Below are 23011 nucleotides of genomic sequence, written 5' to 3'. Positions count from 1 at the left end.
CACCACAATGAGTGGTCCACACCTAGCCAAAGATCCTATTGGTAGAAAGCAGCATCTTTCTACTAATTAGAGACGTGCATATTGGCGGGGCTCTGACAGCCAGCCGCTGTCAACCCCTTTCATAGATGATAAACAGTTTTAGCAGATTTAGGAGGAAAATCAATTTACAAACAACACAGTTCTCATTTTACCTAATCTAAGTCACTTGGAGTCTTTATTTGAATTATATTATACTTGTGTACTCAAGTATAATTAATTCAAATCATTAATAAACTCCTACGCTTCCTCATACACGTAGCGCAACGTGTAAGCAAAAGTAGTGAGTCAAATTAGACCCACTACACCTGGTAGCACTTTGTAGTCCGTCCAACGACCGACTGCTTGACGTTCGTACGAGGTGTACGAACGCGGAGCCGAGAACCACATGAGCACGGAGGTGCCCATGGAGAGCTCCGATACGCCTGCAACGCATGTTGCACGCGCCGACTACCCCCACCTGTCTGACCCTGTGTGGGAAGCCCTCCAACGACTTTCAACAGTCATCGGAGAAGCGGCGATAGCTACGATGCTGCGTACGCTATCGCCGGTGGAGCAACATGGTGTTGCTCTGGGATTCATCATGAAGGAGCAGCGTGACGCTGCTTCCTCAGTGACGGCGTCGTCGGAGACGACACCGCGTGCTCAGTCGTTGAAACTGAGTGTAAGCAATTACGTGTGAAGAGAGGGCGAGCCTCTCCTCCGATGGCTTGTCGAACTCGACACAGCCATAGCGGCTCGACGCATCGTCGACCCGCTGTCGAAGGTCGCGTTCGCCATGTCCTGCCTTGGCGGACGCGCAAGGGGTTGGGCGTACGGACGCCGACTCTCCGATCCTACGTGCTTCAGCACGTACGAAGTATTCAAAGAGGAGCTCCGTCAAGCGTTTGAGCCCCCGCAAAACGAGTTCCGGTCGAGGGCGGAATTCCTCGACCTTCAGCAGGGTAAGCATGACGTTCATGCTTACGCGCAGCGCGCACGATACTTTGGACGTTTCGGGAAGATGGCCCTCGGCTGCAGGTGGCCCACGTGCACTCAGGGGTTTATACGGTAACCCGTGTTCTCGACCTTGAGGCGCACTCGAATGTCATCCCGAATTACTTCAATCCTAAATGGTCCATGCCAGCGGTGCGCGAACTTTCTGCTCAGTCCGGGTTGTACCTTTGAGATGTACAGCCACACGGCATCGCCCTTCTCGAAACCTGACTTCAGTGGCTCGGAAAGCTCGTGCCACTTTCGGGTTTGCTCATCTGAGCGGGCACGTTTCGCTTTCTTCTGGAGGTATTCGGCGCAGGCTCGAGCGTAGCTGTAGTCGCGTTGAAACTTCCGCCGTCACTCGTAGGCCGCCCGCTCGGGAAGGCTAGAAGGTTTAGGCCCTAGCATTGCTGCCACCGTATCTTGTGCGTCCCACCCGTGCACCAGGTAGAACGGGGTGGCCAGGCGGGTCTCGTCGACCAACGTATCCAGGGCGAACATCAGCCTTTCGGTGTGGTCATCCCAATCTGACTGGTCGGCTTCCGCAATGTAGGCCTTGACACTCCGGATGACGGTCTGCACGGATCGCTCCTGCTGTCTGTTCGCCTACGGACGGTGCGCCAGGGGCACGTTGCTGCTGCCCAAAATCTCCCTGAATCGAGTGAAGACTTCACTCACGAACCTGGGGTCTTGGTCGTGCCTGATCATGGAGGATACTCCGAAGCTCCGGAACACCCGCTCTTCGTACGCCTCGGCGACATCTTGCGCGGTAGTGGAGGACATCGACTTGGACATATCGTACCCGGAGAATGCATCTTGAAACAGGAGAAGAAAAGTGTTCCCTCGGGCGGACTGCGGCATGTGCGTCACGAAGTCCATGGACACCGCCTCGAATGGACGTCTCGGCTCAATATCGCCAGGTGACGGTCCTGGGTTCGGGGGGCGGCCCTTGCCGCTAGCGCAATCTGTGCATTCCTTCACGAAGCGTTCCACTTCTGCGTACATGCCGGGCCAGTAGAACTCCGAGCGCACACGCTCGTGAGTCCAGGTGATACCCTGGTGGCCACCTTGATAATCCTCGTGAGCGTAATGTAGCATGCCCTCCCGAAGCGTTTCCGGGAGACTAACCTAAGCCTATCCTCAGTGTCACGCGGGCGATACCGGGTGGACCGCGCCAAGCGGTACAGCACACCTCGGGCAGCCAGAGCGAACAGGTCGGCCACCTCGGCAATCTTCCTCAGACGTCGGGGGGCGAATCGCTCCACCTCTCAATTCATGAAGTCATTGATCTCCATGAGGCAGTCGTCCTGAGCTTGGTGCGCCTTGATGCATCGCCACCGCTCAGCTTGACATTGCAGGGGTGCCATCGCCGGTGTTTCATCCGGGGGGTTCGCAGCCTGAGCTCGGGTCAGCACGGCTATCCCTCGAGCGGTGAGTGGCAAGGGCGCTGCCTATGGGCTCAAAGCGAGGTCTCTTCTAGGTGCTCCACCAGGCGGGCCTCCTGGATTGCCCTTCACCTCTGCGGGTTCCGCACTGGGTTCTGGCTCCGGCGCATTCACTAGCTGCTCTCGGATTTTCGAGACCACTCCCAGGTGTATCCGTTCATTGTCTTCTTGAATGATTCCATCTTCGCCGAGGGCAAGCGTATTGGTTGTCACGTAGGCGGCTGCTTGGTTAAATTCACGCTTGACGTGCACCAGCCTGACCGTCCTGAATTTGTCCTTCAACACCTGGCTCTCGGCCAATCTGCGCTGCAAGTTAGGTTGATTACAGTTAATCAAACCTTGGCCCTGCTGGATGACTATCCTCGAGTCACCTATCACCACGAGGTCCTGAACCTTCCGCTCAAGCGCCATGGCCATGCTTTTGAGCACTCCGTAGCATTCCGCGTCGTTCCCCGTGACTCCATCCAGAATGTAGCCTCGGGCATCCAGGACGGTCCATTCGGGTAGCAGCCATTGTATACAACCACAGCTGCCCCACTGGATGGACGTCTTGGCCGCACCATCCAAACTGAGTGCCACTCCGGAGTAATCAGGTTCAATCATCTCAACCCTCCTTACTGGCGGCACCCAGACGCGGCCATTGGCTGGGATCAACGATTCGACAATCTCATCCAGGTGCTCCCGGGGAGTGATGCCTGCGCCCAGGATGGCCGCCAGTCCGTCTTCGTCGCGCTGTACTTCCGGATATCCAAATCATAATGGGACAGCGCGACGCCCCACGGTACCGTGCGGTCATCCGCGGTCTTCGACTTGATCACCCACTTCAAAACCGAGTGACGAGTATATACAGTCAGCGAGCATCCTTCGACCAGGGTCCTAACACTTGAAGCACCCGAATTACTGTCAGAACCTCCTTTTCCGCGATATGATAGCGGAGCTCCGCATCATTCAGGACGCGTCCCATGAATCGTACAGGCTGGATCACTCCACCCTACTCCTGACCTAGGACAGCGCAGGCCGCCCACTGGTTGGCATGCGGGACAATCACGAATGGCTTCGTCCGGTCGGGGTGTCTCACATCGGGGTGGACACGATCTTCCTTCTCAGGATGTCGAATGCTTCCTTCGCCCGAATCAAATCTTGTCCGGCCCGAACCTGGTCATCCGTCAACTCGTACAGCACGGCAGCGACCTCCGGGAAATCTTCGATGACCTTGCGATAGTAATTCAGGCTCCCTAGAAAAGATTGGACCGCTTTCAGGGTCTTCGGGAACGGTAGGTCCTGAATCCATTCGACAATCTTCGGGGTGGCCGAATTCGTTCTGCACCGATCTTGCGAGAGAGGTACGGTATAGCTCGCTTCCGGAATTCACTCTTAGGTTGGCTGATCGAGATATTCCAGTAGCGCAGTCGGTAGAGTAGCGCATTCAAGTCATCGCACAGTTGGTCCTAAGTGAAAGCTCCATCAGCGATGTCGTCAATGTATGAGCTGCGTCCCAGGACTGGTCCCATTTTTGGTGGCGCAGGTATGTTCCGTTTGAACACCGTCATTTGGTCCGTCAGAGCAGGCAGTTGTCCTTCCGACTGCGAGCCACCGGAATGGTCCGTGGTACCTGCACCTTCACGGTCATTTGGACTCAACTTCAGGTAATCTAGGACATCTCGGTCCACGAGGGATTTCTCTTCGGGTGGCAGTCGGACGAATCCCCACAAGCAGTTATTAATCACGTGCTGGTATACCAGCGCCATGTTCTTCAACCCGAATGGCATCAGCACCGACTGGAAGTGCCCGAATGGACACACGAACGCCGTGATCAGCTTGGATCATTCGGTCATGCGGATGGCCCAGAAGCCACTCGCCATGTCGAGGCTCATAAACCATAGAGTGGCCTCAAATCCAATTCGGAATTCGTCAATCAGGGGAAGCGGGTAGTTGGACAGCTGAATGAAGCTGTTCACCACTCGATAATCGATGCACATCCAGATATCGACGCCATTTTTCTTGAGGACGATCACAATTGGCGAAGCCCATGAAGATTCGGAGTGTTCGATCAGTCCAATCTCCAAGCGTTTCTTCAGGAGCTCATACACCTTGACTGCGAGGTGCGGGGCGACACATCGGGGTCGCTGGGCAACAGGCTTTACGTCACCCACATCCAAATCACATACCACTCCACGGGCAGGGGCAGCGTTGCCATCACCTAAGAATATCTTCCGGTTATAATTAAGGATGCCCCGCAGCCTGCCCTCCTGAGCGGGACTACTTTCGCCTGGAACTCCCACGTCGGCCTTATCAATGTCACACTCGGGGCTGAGATCCGGCAATTCGGGTAGCAGAGCCAACTGATCCCTCAACTGGGCCATCAACTCGCTTCCTTCGTGAATGTAGACTGCCGGCCCCAGGTCCAGCTCTTCAGCGCTCACTCGCATGCATCAAGCGTATTCCGCCTCAAGCCGCCTGAGTGGGGTGACCATCGACAAGTCAGCTTCATCGTCATCCAGATCCAGATGGTCTCCGTCCGGGAGGCTCGGCTCAGATTCCGGAACAAATTCACTTGGACCGTCTCGCCAGGCACTTCCTGGATGTACTTCCACGGAGTCCAATTCGTCACCTTCCGCGATACCCACTTCGCACTCCAAACGTTCAACCTCCCACTCGGAGACTTTGGCCACGACCGACTCGGAGGGGCCCGGCTGCTTCAGCCTTACATACTCCACACTCAGGACACTTGTTGTCTGCCACTCCTGGATTTGCGCTAGCCAACGGGTCTGGCTTCTCCTGTAACTGCACCACCCGAACTGCTTCGGTCTTGGGGTGCGGTCGCAACAACAGCTTCGTAGGCCACTGATATTCACGCGTTTCCACTGCAGGGGGCTGTGCAGCCTCGAGCATTTGGGCGGCTCGCGCCGCGCCCAACCTGGCTTGTCTGGACATTGTGCTCTCCTGGATGGGTTGCTGCCATTTTTGGTACCGCCTCGCTCCAGAGCGCGCTGAACGTCCTCACTCGGGAAATTTTCATGCTCGATCACCCGAGCGAGGGGTGTCCGAGTGTCAATCCAGACATCTTCCTTCGGGACGTTCACCACTTTCACGTCCGTAGCCCATGACATTGCACCGTACAGCACCTTGGTCTCCCAGTTGTCACCGCGACCCGCCCAAATCACATCGCGTTGGGGGTTGCAATTGCCGTATGCAATTCGCACACTCAGATTCAGACTCATCATCCTCACAGTCGCTCCAGTGTCCAGAAGGACTTCGGTCCTGAGGTTGTTTACTGCTCCATGTACCATCGCAACTTGTTGTCCTTCACCTTTCGAATCGTTCGCCACCCACCATCCATATCGTTCGCCCGGAACCAACTTGAACTCGGCTAGTTATTCAGGTCCTACAGATACTGGTGGTCCCGAGCAATCCACGAAGTTCCGCTCGGGTGGCACAAATCATTCTTCAATTCGGGGTGACATGCATCGTTGGTTATCTTGGTTCACGGCTCTGAACTCGGGGCCAACATAAGCTAAGACATACAATTGTGAAGATTTTCTCTGCCCGATGCGTACCGGATCCCCATCCGGCGGGCTTAGTGGCTTAACTGTTTCCCCTCTGAATTGGCCTCAACATTCAGGATGTCCTCCCGAATGTGGCTTGGCAGGTCCGCTAGGCCACCTTGGCGCAGCAGCTTCTTGATCTCTTGGGGTGCCTTCCAGTCTTCGCATCTTCCTTGGTGAAATTCGTCACACTTCAGGCAAGGCTTTGCGTCACAAACCCGTGCCGGGTGTCCTTGGCGCCCACAGCGGTCACACGTCATGGGGCCCCAGCAATTCTCCGGCCGATGTCTCCACTTGTGACAGCCTTCGCAATATTCGTTCCGATCCGGGTTGACCCGGGGTGGAAACGCCTGAGCGCGAGCTGGCTTGCGCGCTTGCTGATGTGGCTCCCCTGGGGATGGCGCGGGTCGGCCATGGGCCCTCCCGGCTAGATTCATCGCACGACACACTTCATATGCGAGGTCTTCTCGCGTCACCAGGGTTCGAGACGTCACGTTCGGGGGGCTAGGAGCTTGCACCTCCTGAGTTGCTGTCGCGTCCGGTGTGTCTTCAGCCTCTTCTTCGTCCTCCGCATCTGAGTCATCCGCGTCGCGACGTACGCGCGATCCCGACGCTTGGGCCGGAACCGTTCACGCGGCATGTTATCCGCTCGGAAATCCCGAGTCGCGGCGCTCCTGGATGGAGCGTCGAATAGTCGTCTGGTCCCGGAGGCGTTGATATTCCAGCGACTTGATCCGCTGCTCGAAGTGTCGACGCTATTCATCCAGGGCCTTCTTGAGCTCCTCTTCCTGAGCCGTACTTCCAGCTGCGGCCTCGGCTTCGCGGTGCGACTCCCGCGCATACTCCGCCCGGTAGCCGTGCCGCGCGCGCAGAGCGGCCTCCGCTTTGAGGGCCTGGACAACTTGCCGAAGACTCTCGCCTTGAACGGCCTGGGTGGACTCCATTCGGGCCAGCGCAGCTTGGATCGACCTCATAGTCTTCAAGGCCACCTGCGAGGCGCCCGACATCGCGGATCGGCTGGACCTTCCGGAGCCCCGGTTCCATTCGGACCTCTCCGAGCGGCTCGGCGACCTCTTCGACCTGGACTTGCGCTTCGACGTCCGAGCGCTCCTGGAACTTTGTCGGTCGTCGTCTCCCGATCTCGACTCGCTGGATGAGCCACCTGGGCTGGTCTCCCTGGACCGGTGTCTCCGGGTGGTCCTCGACCTGCGTCCACTCCGGGTGCTGGTACGGCCCGACTCCGACATAACGACATCGTCTTGGTCGAACAGCTCTGGTGGAGCAGGGAGGACGGTCGTAGTGACTTGGACACCCCAACCCTCGCCAGCTTGAGCAGCACCGCCTTGGGCGGTCATCACCATTACGGATGGAGCAGCGTACGGCATGTAAGTGCCAGGTGATCTTCCGAGCGACCATATCGAGGACGAGGACGACGAGTGCCACCCAGATGATCGCAATCCAGGTGCACCGGGGCTGGACTCGTCTGAGCCCACCATGGTCGTCCCGAACAGGCTTGACTCTTGACCCGCGCTGGGCCTCGAAGATGCACTCTGGGCGGTCGACATTCGTCCGCTCAGAGTGTCCACGTCCTGGCTCGCCTGAACTGACGATCGGAACGACAGGTGCGAGCTCAGCGACTGGATGGACGACGGACGCGGCGGTCCGAGTTACAGGCGCTTCGCTTCAGGCTTGCTGACAGCCGAACTTGCTGGGCTTCGGGCGGCACGGACTCCCGCCACCTCCATCCGGAGGAGGAACTCCCGGCCGAGTAACCCAGCTTCGTACTCCGGGATCAGCAAGCGTCCGCCCGGGATCTCCGTCGTCACGTCCTCCGCAGCGGCGGCTTCAAGCGCTCGGACGCTCACCGTGGGCACGATTCGGGATGGCACACCCGAAGTGACGTCGCGCCATTCGAGGAGCTCCGAGGCGAGCAACTGCTGCAGGTCTTCGGCGACCAGGCGGACTAAGGCCTTCTCAATCCGGGAAGCGCGGGCTTGGAAACCACTCAGGGATCAGGTTGCAGAACCTAAATTCCACCTCAAAGAACATCGTCTGGACGAGGGCCGCGTACTCCCGGAGAGACAGCGTAGCCATCGGGATCATGATCGCCGTGATGCACGCGGCGGTGTTGGGAGCCAGCCTGCTCCATTCAGGGAACCAAGCGTCGTTCGGGTGGGCCATCGCAACTCGGGCGGCAACGTACTCGGACGTCGCCATTGCGGTGGCCCACCACGGCTAGAACTCCGGCGCAGGACTTGACCACGCGTACTTGATCGTCGGAGACGCCACGAACTCGAGCGTCACTCGCTCCCACTGGCGGACCTGGTCCGCCACGTAGGCCTTCGCCTGGGCGACCGTCATCTGCCCAGCGGAATCTTCGGCAGTCCCGGTCTGGTCGATTACCATTTGGGACACACTCGGCGGTGCCACCGTGGTCGGCACTTCTTGGACGGCTGGCGGGCTCGTCAGCTCCGGCGCCTCCGGACTCGGCTGCGAGGCCGCGAATGTACACCCAGGGGGTACACCGCAACTGGTCAAATGAAACAGGTGTACCAGCCCGAGTGGACCGATAGCTTTTGGGGTACCTGACTTCGGTTGGATATGCAGTGAGAGTTCCACGAGAGTCTGCTGTGCGCGATCTTCAGCGTCCGTCGGTTATCGCTCGCGCTCCTGGGCCTTCCGTTAGGAAATTCGTCCAGTGCGGGGGGATTGGTTTTGCCTCAGCGCCGTCGCGTCTTGACGAGATGCGTCCAAGGTTGGGATGCACAGGAACCACTTGTGTTCTTGAACGCAAAACGACCTCTGTTTGATTTTATCTCTCTTTCCTATCTTTTTTCTGGGGCTATCTTCTTCATTACCTTGAGGGGCTCTGGATTCTTCAGTGGTCTCCTCTGCTCGTGTCTCTTCGTGATTCCTCACGCCTTTTCAGGATCGCTTGAGGTCTGTATGCCTGGTCGTGAGTTTGTAGCGCACACGCATCACTTGATGGCGGAGGGACTTGGGGCCTGACGGCAGGATCTGATGCACCGTCGACACTTCGGGCGCGGTCCGGCTAGCTCTGCATTGTGAAACCAAGTCATGCTTGGAACCGGCACTTGGGCGTCATCCTGGCCGCTGTCTTCGCGGACCGAGCACGTTCCTGGGGTTGATGTCATTGGCAGTAATTTCCTCCATTCGGGTTGGCAATAGTCAATTCGGGTTGGCCTTGGGCTCCTCATCCTGAACTTCATCCATTTAAGCGGAGCGTCTTCAATTCGGGTCGAACGTTCTCCATCCAGGGGGTGAATCTCCTATTCAGGTTGCGGACGACTCCACGAGGTCAAGCGCCGCACGTTGTCTCGCTGCTTGAGGTCTTTAACATTCGCTTAGCTCACTCGGAGTCTTCTTCGGCTCTGCAACCTGGATGGTGTCTTCCTTCGGGGCGTCGATACTGCTTTTGGGTGTTGGTGGATAGGTGTCTTCTAATCTTGGGCTGTGGTCGATGTTGGCGGATGCTCCGGCTCCGTCAAAGCGGGTGGCACCTCGGGATACGTTCACCGAAGGCTCTTGACTCCCTCTGTCGGGATACCCACTTTCAAACAAGGCCGGCGGTCGGACTGGGCGCTGCAAGCGCCTCCAAAGCTGTGTGGTTGGATGTTGCTTCCATTCTCCACAATCGCACGTTCCTTTCAGATCGGCCGGGGACAGCTGCGCCTGGGCCACCTGGGAATTTCCCAGTTGCCTCGAGTCATAAGGGAGACCTGTGGGGCTAGAAGAAAACAACAAAGTGTGTATATTAGAGTTGTGCTAGCCTGTTGGTAACTTTTGGTGCAAATATCGTTTTGAAGACGAACGGTTCTGTGCGCTCGTCCGATAACAGGAACGACTTGTCCGGTATCGAGACAGATTTCTTCTCTCCGCAACAATTACAATGGATGGGAGCCCAGCCCCCATCCAGTAAAATAGCTCTTCACTATTCTAGAACCACCGTGCTATCCGTCGTACTACTGTAGATACCAAACGGGAGATTATCTCCACAAGATAGACGATGCCGCAACCGCAATTAGAAGACGCAAGGACTTCGTAGGTACTCCATCTGGAAGTGGGCGGGCCATGACAGCGCACAAGGAGCTAAGTAGATGCACTTGCCGAACGCTGGCGAGTGCATCTCGCTCAGCGGGGAGCTCAGAACGGAGAAAACCTAAAACTCTCCCTTGAAATTTGCGTAAACTACACAAAAATACATCGCAAGACTTCGGCAGAGAATTTTATGCTTATAAGGCGGTCCAGCACTGCATCTCCAAATGCTCTTGCTTTTTGAGTGCGACACGCGTCTTAGCTGTTCTTGTGCACCGTTCGTTCCAACGCACTGTGGCCTCGGTGGCTGCTGAGCGTACGGGATGAGGCACTGCTACTGGCTCTACTCGTCCGCCGAGTGCGAGCCTTACGAATCAGAGGAGGGCGTGGCAGGATACCCCAGTGCCAATGACCAGCGACCGTTGTGTCTTCAGCGTTCGTTCTCATGCACAAATGTCACTGCGCTGTCTACGCCATTTTTACATAGAACCAAAAAATCACGAAGCGAAGAAAAACAAAAAAAAACTGGATCATTGATCGTTATAGATTTTGTAACCACTGTTTTTTTTTTACACGGTATTTTATAGACACGCCATACTGGGAGGCGTGTGACGAGGCCGGAGCTCCAGACTGATCAAGACTAGCTCCAGACTAATAAAGCGGGTCAGGCAACGGTGTTCGCTAGGTTGTACGTCCGGGTCATTATTAATAATAGTAGTTATTGCAGAGGAGATTATGAGCTGGCTTGAAAAGCAAGCGGGAACCGCTACCCATACAATACAAGTATTCTACTCCGACGAACGCTACTGAATAAGTCTGCGACGACATGTAGTAACTGTTATCCGTTTAGGATTAATCAGGACCGCATGAAACATGCTACATGACGGATTCTTTTGCATACATCTCGCGTCGACAATTAACAGATAATAGCGCAACCGCCCAAAGGGTGCATTGAAAAGTTCGAAACGATAGAGCACAAGTACATCTATTGATCCTTCATCCTGTCTAACCCTTGTATTGTACTTGCCAAGCCAAGACCTGTGCTGAAGAACATAAATGCGCGAAGACAACGTGTAGTTGGGAGTACACCCTCCATGTTGCATCACCATTTACCTTCCTCTCCGTCGTACTTCTTCTGGTCGCTCTCATTGCTATCATGATGGACTGTCACTCGTGCATGCCGTCTGAGTTCGGCAGGTCGGACCATACGTTGTGACCAGAACGTAGGAGTGCTTCTCGCAGCAGCTCGAGCACGTCTCCCTGAATGCAATAGCGCTTCCACGCAGAGGCTCCGCGGTCTCACGGACGTGATGTGCCATCGAAACGCAGTCCAGTTAATGAGATATCACGGCGGTTCAGCCACACGCTCTTCTCCGTCCAGAATGCAGCTCATTCCTCGGAGGAGCGGACCTTCTTCCTCCGCCTTGCCACCAAGTCAGGCCGTGTCTTGGGGCAGTTGGTCGAAGTCTTGAGCTCCTCGTTCTTAAGCTTGACCAACACCCCGGGGACGTCTGTCGAAAGCGACCGCATGTGGCCACGCGTTCACAAGGTGACGCCGTATATGCTTTGCCAAATATGCAGACCTTGGCAAAGGGGACTCAGCGCGAGCCATTACCATCACCTCGTTATGGAAGCTGCGGTCCTTACCTGGTTCAGGCGCAGCTACAACTCCGATCCAAATCGCCACGGTCCGAAAATGCAGCGCCGTTACCCGTGCAACGCAGCTTCACTTCCTGCGCTCGAATCTGGCTGCCGCTCCGTGTTAAAACTGTTCTTATCTCTGGCCCCGTATGCTATACGATATACATAATAAGTGCTCCCAGTCTGGAGCACCACCCACTCTCATTGTAGCAAGGGTATCGTGTTTATTACAGTCATCTGACTAAGCATCATGGCAAAGTAGCGTTCACATACGTCGGATCTCGGGGGTAGGAGAGGAGGGACGGAATAAGTCGTCTCCAATCCTTCGGGTCTTGTGCGTGGCAGCGTAATAGGTAAACCAAAGCCGTGCTTCACCTGGAACAGCTCTGGAATTTACGGCGAGCGTGCGAAAAGAAGTATTTTAATGCTTCTTTTCAATATACTAAAATATATGATAATACAGTCAAGCGCTCATACTAGATCGATGTAACTTCAACCGGGAGGGATGCTCGATTGAGCCACGAATCCGATGGTTCCTTATAGAATTGGGTGAGATGTATAATACCCAAGAACGCTATAGTGCGTGACCCCCCCCCCCCCCCCCCGGTGATTGCCTAGTTTTGGCAAGATGAAACTGTGAGTGACCGCTATACTGAGCTGAGGCAGAAGTGGAGGAGAATTTCCCAATATCCTTTTATTATTGTTGTGCTACAGTGTGTATTCCAGCCGAATTGATCGTCGAAACATTTTCCGGCGTCAAGTGGGATCCAAGCGTTATGCTGCACTGCACCAAGATGATGAGTCGCATGCTCAAGCTAATGAAGGTGTCGATGAGGTGGAGGACGAGAACTTGTTGGACGCGGCAGCAGACGGGGACAACCAGCGCCTAGGTGGCAAAAGTATCCCACTCCCACTTATGCCAGCGGGATTGAGGTGATCCCTCTGGAAGGGCTTCCCACGAGGTGGTCCATGTCTATCCGCCTCCGTCCCAGTACGGACTTGGGCAGGCTGGACTATGTAGGGCAAAGAAGATAACGAAATACATAGGTCCAGAGTCGCCACTCTGGAAATTGCGTTCCAACGAGAAGAAGCGGGTTCCTATAGAAATGCGCCATGTTGGCCTCAACGACAAGAAATGTTGTTCTTCTTGATCGAAACATTATCTCGATCGCGAGGTCGACCATGCCACAGCAATCAGTATCAATGTTTACAACTGCACTTCACAACAGGTGCTTCTATCCAAGTCGCAGACGACCTAGTTCAGGCGTGCCGCCATAAGTAAGCTACCGTCCATGTCCACGGCATTGATCCGTTATTCTTTCGTCTCTTAACCCCTCCCCCCAGCGTGAGCGTTCTGAGTTCCACCGTTGGCCGAAACCCTATACACGTTATCGTTATCTAGTGATGAGCATCTATAGTGTAGTCCATACTTATCCAATCATGTATTGGCAAAAGTCAGTACATGCCCCTAACCCGTAGTTGCTAGCCCAGCTATAATGTGTATTAAGCACGGTAACGTGTCAGCTTAATACACCATACACAGACTAATGTGTCCAACAAGAGCAAAAACAGCACAGTCGCGAGTTACAACCTGAGCAAGTAGTTGTCGATATTTAGAGATTCAAGTCAGATGGCAATCGGTAACGCGGGTGTATATTGAAATCAAGTCAAAGAAAGAGCCAGATGAGCTACAGAACAAACTACATTGCGTTTCGCCGAGCGCGCTTACGCTGCTGCGCGGCGCTTCCAACCCCATCGCTCGTTCCTGAGCCGCCATCACTGTTACTGTAGTCGTCGACACTCGCCACCTCCGCCGGCTTCCGCGCGCGGATCTTTCGCTTGGTAATAGATGGCGGGATCAAGGTACCATTCTTCCAATGTCGGTGCCAAATTTCAAAACACGGAACTGCCTCACCATTGCTTGTGGCCACTTGATACGTTCCTCTGTCGACATCACGGGGTCTCTTGTTCGACGCGCGTCTCCCGTTCTTCATCTTCTTCGGGAGGATGGCCTCGCACACACCGCGTTTTTTCATCATGATAGTACCAATAGTGTAGAACTTCATTGTCAGTAGCTGTATCGCCAGTACCACTGACGTATAGAATCTATCGGTGACAACCAGCCGGAAATCACGAGGGCCATCTGATCCAAAAACCTGTTTGAGGTTTCGTACCACCGCTGCCGGGCCTGACTTCTCGTCAGGAGGAGTGGTGTTGTCTTGCATTTGTTTTTTGCCGCAGTATACTTCGAAGCTGTATAAGACACAATGTCACATCCGCCAGATTGTATTAGACACGACAAGATAACTTAGAAGTAAAAACAAATTGAGCGCTCCCGAGGGAGCGCTCTTCCTTACCGAATACAGTACGCTGTTTCAGAGCAACACAGCATGAAGAGCTTCGTGCCCCACTTGTGGGGCTTGTCCTTCATGTAGACGCGCATGCGATTGAAGCTCGATCGTGATGGTAGCATGGCTTCATCGAAGGCCATGACGGGAGGTAGGATGGAGTTGGCTTGAAATGATTCTTGTAGAATGTCAATCACTGGACGAAGTTTCCATGCACAATCATTTGCAGCATGTGGATCTTCACTGTTACTAAAATGCAGGTTTCGGGATATATGGGTGAAACGATCACGCGTCATGTAGGGGTTGAAACAGCCACGTGATATGGCTCCTTCGTCAGTAGTTCTCCAGTCATGCTCAAACTTCTCCTTCTTCGGCGCAATGGTGCTGGCGATCAGCAAGCCAATACGCATAAATCCCTACCAGAGATATCCTTTGTAGACTGTAGGAACTCCTTTATTTGTTGCGGTGTCTGAACTTCGAAGTCCGGGTGTTTCTCCTTTCGCGCCTGCTGCTTGGCGTACGGGGTAGCCACTCGCTGGTCCAGGTGGCCCTTGAAGTAGTCATCGCTTGCGCCGGCGATTACCTCCCACAAATGCGGTGGGGCTAAGCGAAAGAAAGCCCCGGATGGGGTCAGTGCGGCAGCAAGTGTATCACCGGTAGGTCCATGTTCTCCACCATAGATATTAGGGTAGTCTTCTTGTATCCAGCCGTGTGGCCGTGCGTCATACGGCTCGTGCATGTACGGAAAGGGTGTCACATTCGTCAGTTCAGCCCATACGTTCAACTTCATGTCAGCTAGAACGTCCGCGTGTACATTGCCGCGGGCGATCTCAGACAGCCCACCCACCGTTTTGACAAGCGATGGGGTCTGATGCCGAAGTAGTCTCCTCTGCAGCTGGTTCCGTGAGGCCAACTTCTTCGTCTTCATCGTACACCGACTTGGCTTCATTTTCACCGTCTGAATCCAGCACTGTGTAGTCACCAACGTCTTACCCAGGTTGCATGATGTTGGGTCATCTGTACGATACACGATAGTAGTTCGTAAGATGTATTCGTATCGTCGATGTACATGTATGTAAACAATAGGCTTACCAATAGAAACTGAGGTGCATTCTTCCTCGTATATTTCTTCTTCATCTTTCGCTTCGTCTTCAGAGCCGTAATTGTCACTTTCTTCACTCGCAGGCGGGTCATATTCGCTGCTCGAGTCAGCCTGACCAAAAGCCAGGCGAAGGTTTCGCGTTGGTGTTTGAACTGACGCCGATCCTACAAATCAAATCAAACCCACTTAAACCATCAGTACCTAAACACACGGCTTTACAATGCTTGATTTCCTTACTCGCTGCAGCCGCCACCCTTGATGTCGAAGCCGAATATGCATGGCTCGAAGCGTGATCGCCGTCATCGGGTCCGACGTAAGGAGATATCGGAACGAGATCTCCAACACGATCACGGCTTGAACTCGAAACATACTTGTCTATGTTGACTGTAACATGCGCGTTTGGGTTAGCGGAGTAGCATGTAATATACAAGTTATCAATATTTACCTTGTGACTGTGGAGTTAGGTCCTGTGTAGCATCTGGTACGTTATCGTGTCCATCGCTGTCTTCGCCAGGTTCATTGTCGTTGATGTGGGGGAGGTTAGGATGAGACTCCCACCAGCAGCTTCTGCAGTAGTTTTGGCAGTATAGTCCACGATAGAGTCAGGTCTATGTCGTATCAAATACACGTTACTCAACGCTACTTTCTTGTTGTTCACCCACGAAGTGGGCAGCGACATCACTCTGACTATTTGCTTGATGCGTCTCCATCGTTCCATCGCAGTCACCGACTTGACCTTGTCGATTCTGGGCAGAAATCGCATCCTCGTAGGCTCCTCGCTCCATGCGTTTCTCCTTCTCTAGCGCCGCTATTAGACATCATATAATAGAAGCTATAAGACGCAGCTGTATAACAGAATATAGATACCACTGCATCGTACCTCGATCACAATCGTCCAGGTACTTCATCAGAGCCTCGGCGCCGACGAAAAAGTCTTCGTTCTCAACGTCTTCCTTTGTCTCTCCGGGTTTGATGTAGACGTGGTCAACTGAGAGACCCGACGGTTTCTTCGAGGTCCATCCGGCCTTCGTAAACTCCTTCCAGCGCGCACGGAAAGCCATCCGCGCAGCTGTTGTTGTTGGTTCGGTGCGGGGGAAGCCAAACGAGAGGCAGCGAGAGCTCTCTGCACCAGCGGGGGGTTTTCGGAGGTGAGCTCGCAATGGATGGCGTGCGACAGCACCTGCAATCCCCAATGCTGATTTGTAGAGCACCTGTGGCACCTTATTTTTAGGAAATACGAAGTTCAAGCTAGGCGCACGACTTTGCAGGCTGCTGGGGAAAGGATGGGAACCACACCTACCCCTGCATGACTTCAACTCTGTATGACCCCATACACCCATACACACACGAAGTATAAATTCCTTAACGTGTCTAATACAGGATAAGCTTTTGTCCAATCGTGTCTAATACAGGCTCTCGCGGTTAATATTTTATGTGCTTAACATCATTAGTTTGCTAACAACAACAACAAGTTAGGAAAAGCACAGCATTTTCGGGTTGAGCAGGTGTGGGGAATGGGTTCAAACGAATCCTGCTACTGACGCCAGCCTGTGCTCAAGATTCTCACCAGGCTGTCTGTCAGGTTGATGTGAATCTCACTGCATCTCAAGGTGCATCATGAGTATGAAAGGAATCTGTAATGAATCTCAAGAGGCGGCTTCACCCAGGATGGCAGCTGGTGAAGCGCCTGTACTTCATGGAGGCCCCGGTGTGAGCCTCGTAGCGAGCTGGCATAGCGAGCTCTACATGTTTTAAGCTGTCAGATTCAATTTGCTTTCTCCAAGAGAAGTTGGTTGCCACAAAGTTAACTTTGGCAAAGGCCAAGTGTTAGTCAGCTGACGAAGAAGCCGACCGAGGACCGCCCCGCAAGTGGAAGAAGACAAGATCCACGGGATGCCGAGTTTTCGCGTCGACGCCGACGGGGACGTCGAGATGGCGGCCCCACCCCCAGTATTCGAAGTCATCAAGGCCCCAGAGCTCAAGTCGTGGGACCAGGAGTCGCTGGTGGAGTGGCTTCGAAAGCGCCGCCGCTATCGAGAACAGATTGTCGAGCGGTGCCGCATCTCACAAGAACCCGTGGATGCAGTGTTGCGCAGTGTACGAGCGTCGTTGTCACCGAAGCTGCTCAACTACCTCGCGCACTATGTGTTTCGCCAGCCGCGAGACGCCATCACCGACCAAGAGATCCTCGACAAGATCCAGGAGCGGGTCAGCGAAGTGATGAACGGACACATACCAGACATGTATGACTTCTTCAAGACGCACTTGAAGATGGACATGGATGAGCAAGATGTGGAGGCTCGAGTTGTCAAGTACTTTGTCGACTTCGACCAGCTCATTGAAGAGCATGGCTTTACCTCTATGCTGGCCGCTGGTGGTCAGGATCGATCCCACTACCGAGATCGGATGAAGAACCGGTGCAAACTCATTGTTGAGAATTTGGCACCAGCAGTGCTGAAGACGGAGATCAAGCGATTGGTGTCGCTTCAGCACAGGGAGGCGAAGACGGACGACATTGCTCTGCACCAGTTGGTCCTAGCGCGCGCCAAAGTGCAGCAGCGCTATCACATGCGGACACAGGAGGCGAAGACAGAGCGGAAACCGCCGAGCAAGGGAGACCAGGGTAAAAGGACTTCGCGTCCGGACGCCTCGAGGGTCAGCAACAGGCCCCAAGGCACTCCGAGCGCGCCAACAGCAGGACCCAAGCCCGGAAACAGCAGCGGGGCTGCCTCTCGCCCGCCTCCCCACGATGGATGCTACTTCTGTAAGGGGCCGCACGTAGTTCGACTATGTCCGACGGCTACAGAAGAACAAAAGATGCTGTGCTATCAGCGAATGAAGGATGCCAAGGTGACCAAGGTCAAGGCTGCCAGAGCCAGTCGTCTGCCGGGGAATCGCCAGGTGGTGATTAATGGCTTGGTGGAATTGCCGTACCGCCCTGACTCCGGATCCGACGTGAATGTCATACCAGCCAGTGCTCTACGTGATCTGGAAGCTTGTGGTGCGCCGGTGGCTGTGACCAATATGCTGATGCCAGTGTATTTGGAGCGAGTCGGTGGAGATCTACTGGCTTGCAGGACAAGCTGTGATGTGGACGTAATGATGGGCACTGCGGCAGGACCTGTCAACGTGGCCAACGTTCGCTGTATCATCGTGGATGACGACGAAGAAGAATTCTTGCTCGGAAATCCGACGCTGGTCGCCCTCGGCATTGATGTAGGCCGCCAAATGGAACAGTTGGCGATGAGCATCAGCGGTGTGTATAGCGAGGAGAATGACGGCCTCCCGGACGATCCCGAAACTGGTCAAGATGATGAAGCAGAGGTGCAGGAGCTGTTCGACCAGTTGGTCGCTAACGCAGGTGATAATGTCTTCTCCCCGGAGCACATGTCTACACTTAGACGTGTGGTCAGCGACTACCGTGATATGTGGAGTATTCGTGTGGGAGCAGGAGAGCCCGCGCGTGTCGAGCCCTATCGGCTGCAGTTGAAGGAAGGTAGCCAGCCTGTTCGCTGTAAGCCGCGACGCTACTCGCTCCTGGCCGGCACTTACACGAGTAACTATGTCAAGCAGCTCGTTGCAAGTGGCTACATCTACCCGAACAATGCCAGTCGCTGGGCAAGTGCTGTCGTTCCAGTTCCAAAGGCAGATGGAGAAGAATTTCGCATCACATGTGACTACCGCCTTATCAACAGCATGACTGTGCCGATTGCAGCAAGCGTGCCGAACCTAGCCGTTGTATCTCAGTGTGTGAAGGGCGCTAAGGCGTTGGGCAAGTTCGACATGTTTAAAGGCTTTTGGCAGCTCCCTATCCACGAGTACAGTCGGGAGCCATTCAGCTTTCAGACGGACGAGGGCGTTTTTAATCCCACACGAGTTCCCCAAGGTGCGGTGGACTCAGCCATGCATTTCCAGTCCACTATGCAGGCTGCATTTGCAGATCTAATCAACGACCATTTGCTTGTCTACGTGGATGATGTCGTTTTGTACGCTGGTTCTCATGAGGAGTACTTGGAGGTTTTGCAGCGGTTCTTCGCAAGACTACGAGAACTCAACCTGAAGCTGAATTTGAAGAAGAGCACCATCTACCAAGATGCTGTATCGTGGTGTGGAAAGACCATCGATGGACAAGGGGTGACGCATGACCCTGCTCGAGTTGAAGCTCTGACCTCTCTTCCTCTGCCAGAGAATGCTGCGGAGCTGCAGCACTTCCTGTGCGCTGCGAATTGGCTCCGGGATTCTGTGGTTGATTATGGCAGAGCGGTGGCTCCATTGCAAGCCAAGTTCGATGATGTCATGAAGGGCCATAGCCGTCGGAAGCGCCATGCCGCTAGTGTGGCGATTTCGTGGAGTGACGATGAGGTCGCTGCATACCAGGCTTTCTTGCAGCGCCTGGGTAGTTCGGCAAAGCTATCCTTCGCTGATGATGAAGCGATTGTATGCCTTAGCACAGATGCATCGGATCGTGGCTGGGCAGTGATCCTAACTCAAGTGAGGTGCTGGAAGGATGGGGTCCCGGTTCATGAGCAGAGTCATGAGTTGCTTGTGTGCAAGGGCGGGTCGTTCAAGGGGTCGCAGCTACAATGGTCTGTTGTTGAAAAGGAAGCCTACCCGGTGGTGTACGCGGTGTCCGAGCTGGACTATTTGCTACAGAGATCGCTTGGGTTTCGCATCTACACGGATCATGCGAACCTGATCCAAATATTCTGTCCAAGTGCCGAGTTGAAGAAGCACGTGCGCGGTAAACTCCAGCGTTGGGCCCTGAAGCTAGCTGGGAGCCGCTACACTATTGAGCACGTCAACGGAGAAGATAACCACTGGGCAGACTTGGTTTCGAGGTGGCCAGTGCGGGAAAACATTGAGACGTTTGTGAAGGTGAAGGCGGTGAGGACCCGCAGCCAACGAGAGCCGAGCCTACTCAGACCATTGCAGGATGAAGCATTTGAGTGGCCTTCGCTCGAGGCGGTTGGCACTGCACAGTCTCACCACAATCGTGCTCGGCCAAGTGGTGCCGAAGAGCGTGACGGACTAGTGTACGTCGATGGGAAACTATGGATCCCGATGCAAGAGAAAGATCTGCTGCTTCGGATCCTGGTCGTCGCTCACTGTGGAATCCAGGGACACCGTGGCATTGATGCCATGACGACGCAGCTCGAGAAGCGTTTTGCCATCGCGAGTTTGAGCGCTGTGATATCGCGCTTTGTGAATGGATGCCTCTTGTGTAAACATATCAAAGGCGGCCAGCTCATTCAGCGCCCGTGGTCAGAGACTGAAACCGCCACCAAGCGCAATGAGGTGCTGCACATGGATTATCTCACGATGGGAGAAGCGTATGGCACCACCAAGTACGTTCTGGTATTGAAGGATGAGCTTACGCACTACTGTGAGCTTGTCGCTTGCGACGCTCCAACGAGTGACGTCGCAGTGGTTGCAATTTTGGACTGGCACAAGCGCTTTGGCCTCCCCGCCAAATGGTCCACTGATAATGGCAGTCATTTCCGTAGTGCTGTCATGGCGGAGCTCGCGACCAGACTGCGTGGTCTGCAGAGTTTTGTGCCCGTCTACACGCCTTGGATTAACGGAACTGTGGAGAGGATTAATCGCGACATATTGCAAGTCGTGCGTGCTCTGTTACTCGAGCTGCGACTCGATACACGCAGCTGGGAGTACCTTTTGCCCGTGGTCCAAGCTAATCTGAACCAGACACCGGTGGTGTCGCTTGGAAACAAGTCACCTATGGAGCTATTTACTGGGCTCCCGGCATCGACCCCGCTCGACACCTGCTTGCTTCCTGATAGAGGCGAGCCACTGCAGGAAGTCGACCTGAGCAACGTTGAGGACTTTCTCAATCGGCTGCGTGAGAGCATTCATTCCATGCACATGGATGTTGCAGATCGCAAAGAGAGACGGAGGCTATATCAGCAAACTCGCAAAAAGGGGATGACTTGTAACTTCTCTGTCGGCGATTTTGTTCTGTGGAGTCGAATTGACACGAGACTCGGTGAGGGCAAGCTGCTCGTGCGCTGGGTAGGCCCATTTCAAGTGGTTGAAGCGAAATCGCACTCATTCATGGTGCGCCACCTGCTGACGCAAGCTCTGCACGAAGTGCACGGGTCGCGTCTGAAGTACTACCATGACCCCAGTCTTGAGGTCAATGAAGAGCTCGTCGAGCATGTGGCGAGCCAAGGGCTAGTGCTGGGTGTTGAGAGCATCCTAAATCATCGATTCAACAACACGACTCGGCGCCATGAGCTACTAGTATCTTGGATCGGGCTGGAATCCATTGAAGACTCCTGGGAGCCGTTGTCTGTCATGCTTGCGGACGTCCCGGTCAAGGTGAAAGAGTATGCCAGTCACCAAGATGATACTGATCTGCGACACCTGTGTGGTGTTGAAGTGCAGTAGACGAATTCGTCTACAAGGTTCGTCTACCGAGCGTGGACTTCGTTTTGGTGGGCGGTGTGGGGAATGGGTTCAAACGAATCCTGCTAATGGGTTCAAACGAATCCTGCTACTGACGCCAGCCTGTGCTCAAGATTCTCACCAGGCTGTCTGTCAGGTTGATGTGAATCTCACTGCATCTCAAGGTGCATCATGAGTATGAAAGGAATCTGTAATGAATCTCAAGAGGCGGCTTCACCCAGGATGGCAGCTGGTGAAGCGCCTGTACTTCATGGAGGCCCCGGTGTGAGCCTCGTAGCGAGCTGGCATAGCGAGCTCTACATGTTTTAAGCTGTCAGAATTCAATTTGCTTTCTCCAAGAGAAGTTGGTTGCCACAGCAGGATTATTTTCCCTGCTGCAGGAATCCTGCAGTATGACACTGCCTGTTGATCTTCTTCTCGGCGTCATTGCCGTTCTGCAGCGGTGCTACCAAGAAGCAGTCAAGGTCTAGTTCAATTCACTCGTGGACCATGACATGCATGCTCTTATTTTTCATTTTATTTTCTGCGGATAATGCCGTTTGCACCCAGGGTGCATTCTAGTTCTCCTCCGTACCTGCAGTTAAAACCGTATTATTAATTTTGCTCTTTTAATGGAATATGATATAGTATCTGTTTACAGTGCTACAACTATAGTTTACCTGACACTACCAGATTGAAACTAATGTTGCGCACCTTAGTTTACCTATGTAGGACATCGTTTCTCTCAAGTTCATCAAATAAAACATCCACAGCCTCAACGACAAAAATGTTACTTCCCGTAGCCGCCGAATGTGATCGTCGTACCACGTATTTTCTATTGGAGTAATGGACTTCACAAAGAAATTAGGACAGAGGAGGACAGTACGTCATGGGCATGTACTTCTCAAATTTTCAATTCAGCCTAACTCGCCCTGTCATCCGAAGAACCAAGCCATGACGTTCCTGCCCTACATCGTCGTTTTCCTTGCTGTTGCTGCTGCCGTGCCCAGCTCTGCCATGCGGGACCTGGGAGAACAACCTGCTCCGCGTTCGAAATTTGTGAGACCATGCGACGTGGATGTGTGGCCCACCCAACTCAGATAAAACATTAAAATCAGCTAATACTGCAGCTCTCTCAGTGATCATCGTCTGTACAAAATCTGTTAGCTGTGCTGTGTTCAAAGCTGCTCAACCCCCCGTGCATTGTGAAGTAGATATTAAGTGGGCGGCTGAACAAGCAAAGCAAATCAAGGCATACACTTCGTTGAAGCAACCAATTTGAGATTCTTGTCAACACAATCAGTACAAAACCATGCAGTCGACTACTCAGTGAACCATCAAAATGAACGTGTCAGACAAATACATATTGTGTGTTACTTTCATGTAGTGAAGTCCGCGCGGAGCGGGACGGCGTCTGGGGGAACAAGACCAGAGCTCGGGAAAATAATTATTTTATTTTAC

The 23011-nt window shown here is 53.9% G+C and overlaps 3 protein-coding genes across 3 annotated transcripts; 1 reads left to right on the top strand and 2 right to left on the bottom strand.

The window, feature by feature from the left end:
- Positions 1–6756: 6756 nt before the first annotated feature.
- On the bottom strand, positions 6757–7008 carry IUM83_18755 (uncharacterized protein; the record flags this gene model as incomplete). Its single annotated transcript, XM_067943767.1, has 1 exon — positions 6757–7008. One exon carries the CDS (start codon positions 7006–7008, stop codon positions 6757–6759), a length of 252 nt encoding a protein of 83 aa, XP_067792284.1.
- A 1228-nt stretch (positions 7009–8236) lies between these two features.
- On the bottom strand, positions 8237–16056 carry IUM83_18754 (reverse transcriptase; the record flags this gene model as incomplete). Its single annotated transcript, XM_067943766.1, has 10 exons — positions 8237–8491; positions 13873–13951; positions 14056–14068; positions 15040–15063; positions 15139–15312; positions 15386–15402; positions 15520–15532; positions 15594–15615; positions 15880–15956; positions 16029–16056. The coding sequence occupies 10 exons, from the start codon at positions 16054–16056 to the stop codon at positions 8237–8239; spliced, it is 702 nt and encodes a 233-aa protein (XP_067792285.1).
- Positions 16057–17080: 1024 nt separating this feature from the next.
- On the top strand, positions 17081–21553 carry IUM83_18753 (uncharacterized protein; the record flags this gene model as incomplete). The annotated part of the gene is made up of 1 exon (XM_067943765.1): positions 17081–21553. One exon carries the CDS (start codon positions 17081–17083, stop codon positions 21551–21553), a length of 4473 nt encoding a protein of 1490 aa, XP_067792297.1.
- Between the last annotated feature and the right edge of the window lie 1458 nt (positions 21554–23011).

This window comes from Phytophthora cinnamomi (genome assembly GCF_018691715.1).
Source record: "Phytophthora cinnamomi strain GKB4 chromosome Unknown Contig36, whole genome shotgun sequence".
Lineage (NCBI taxonomy): Eukaryota > Oomycota > Peronosporomycetes > Peronosporales > Peronosporaceae > Phytophthora > Phytophthora cinnamomi.
This window is presented reverse-complemented; position numbering and strand designations above follow the sequence as displayed.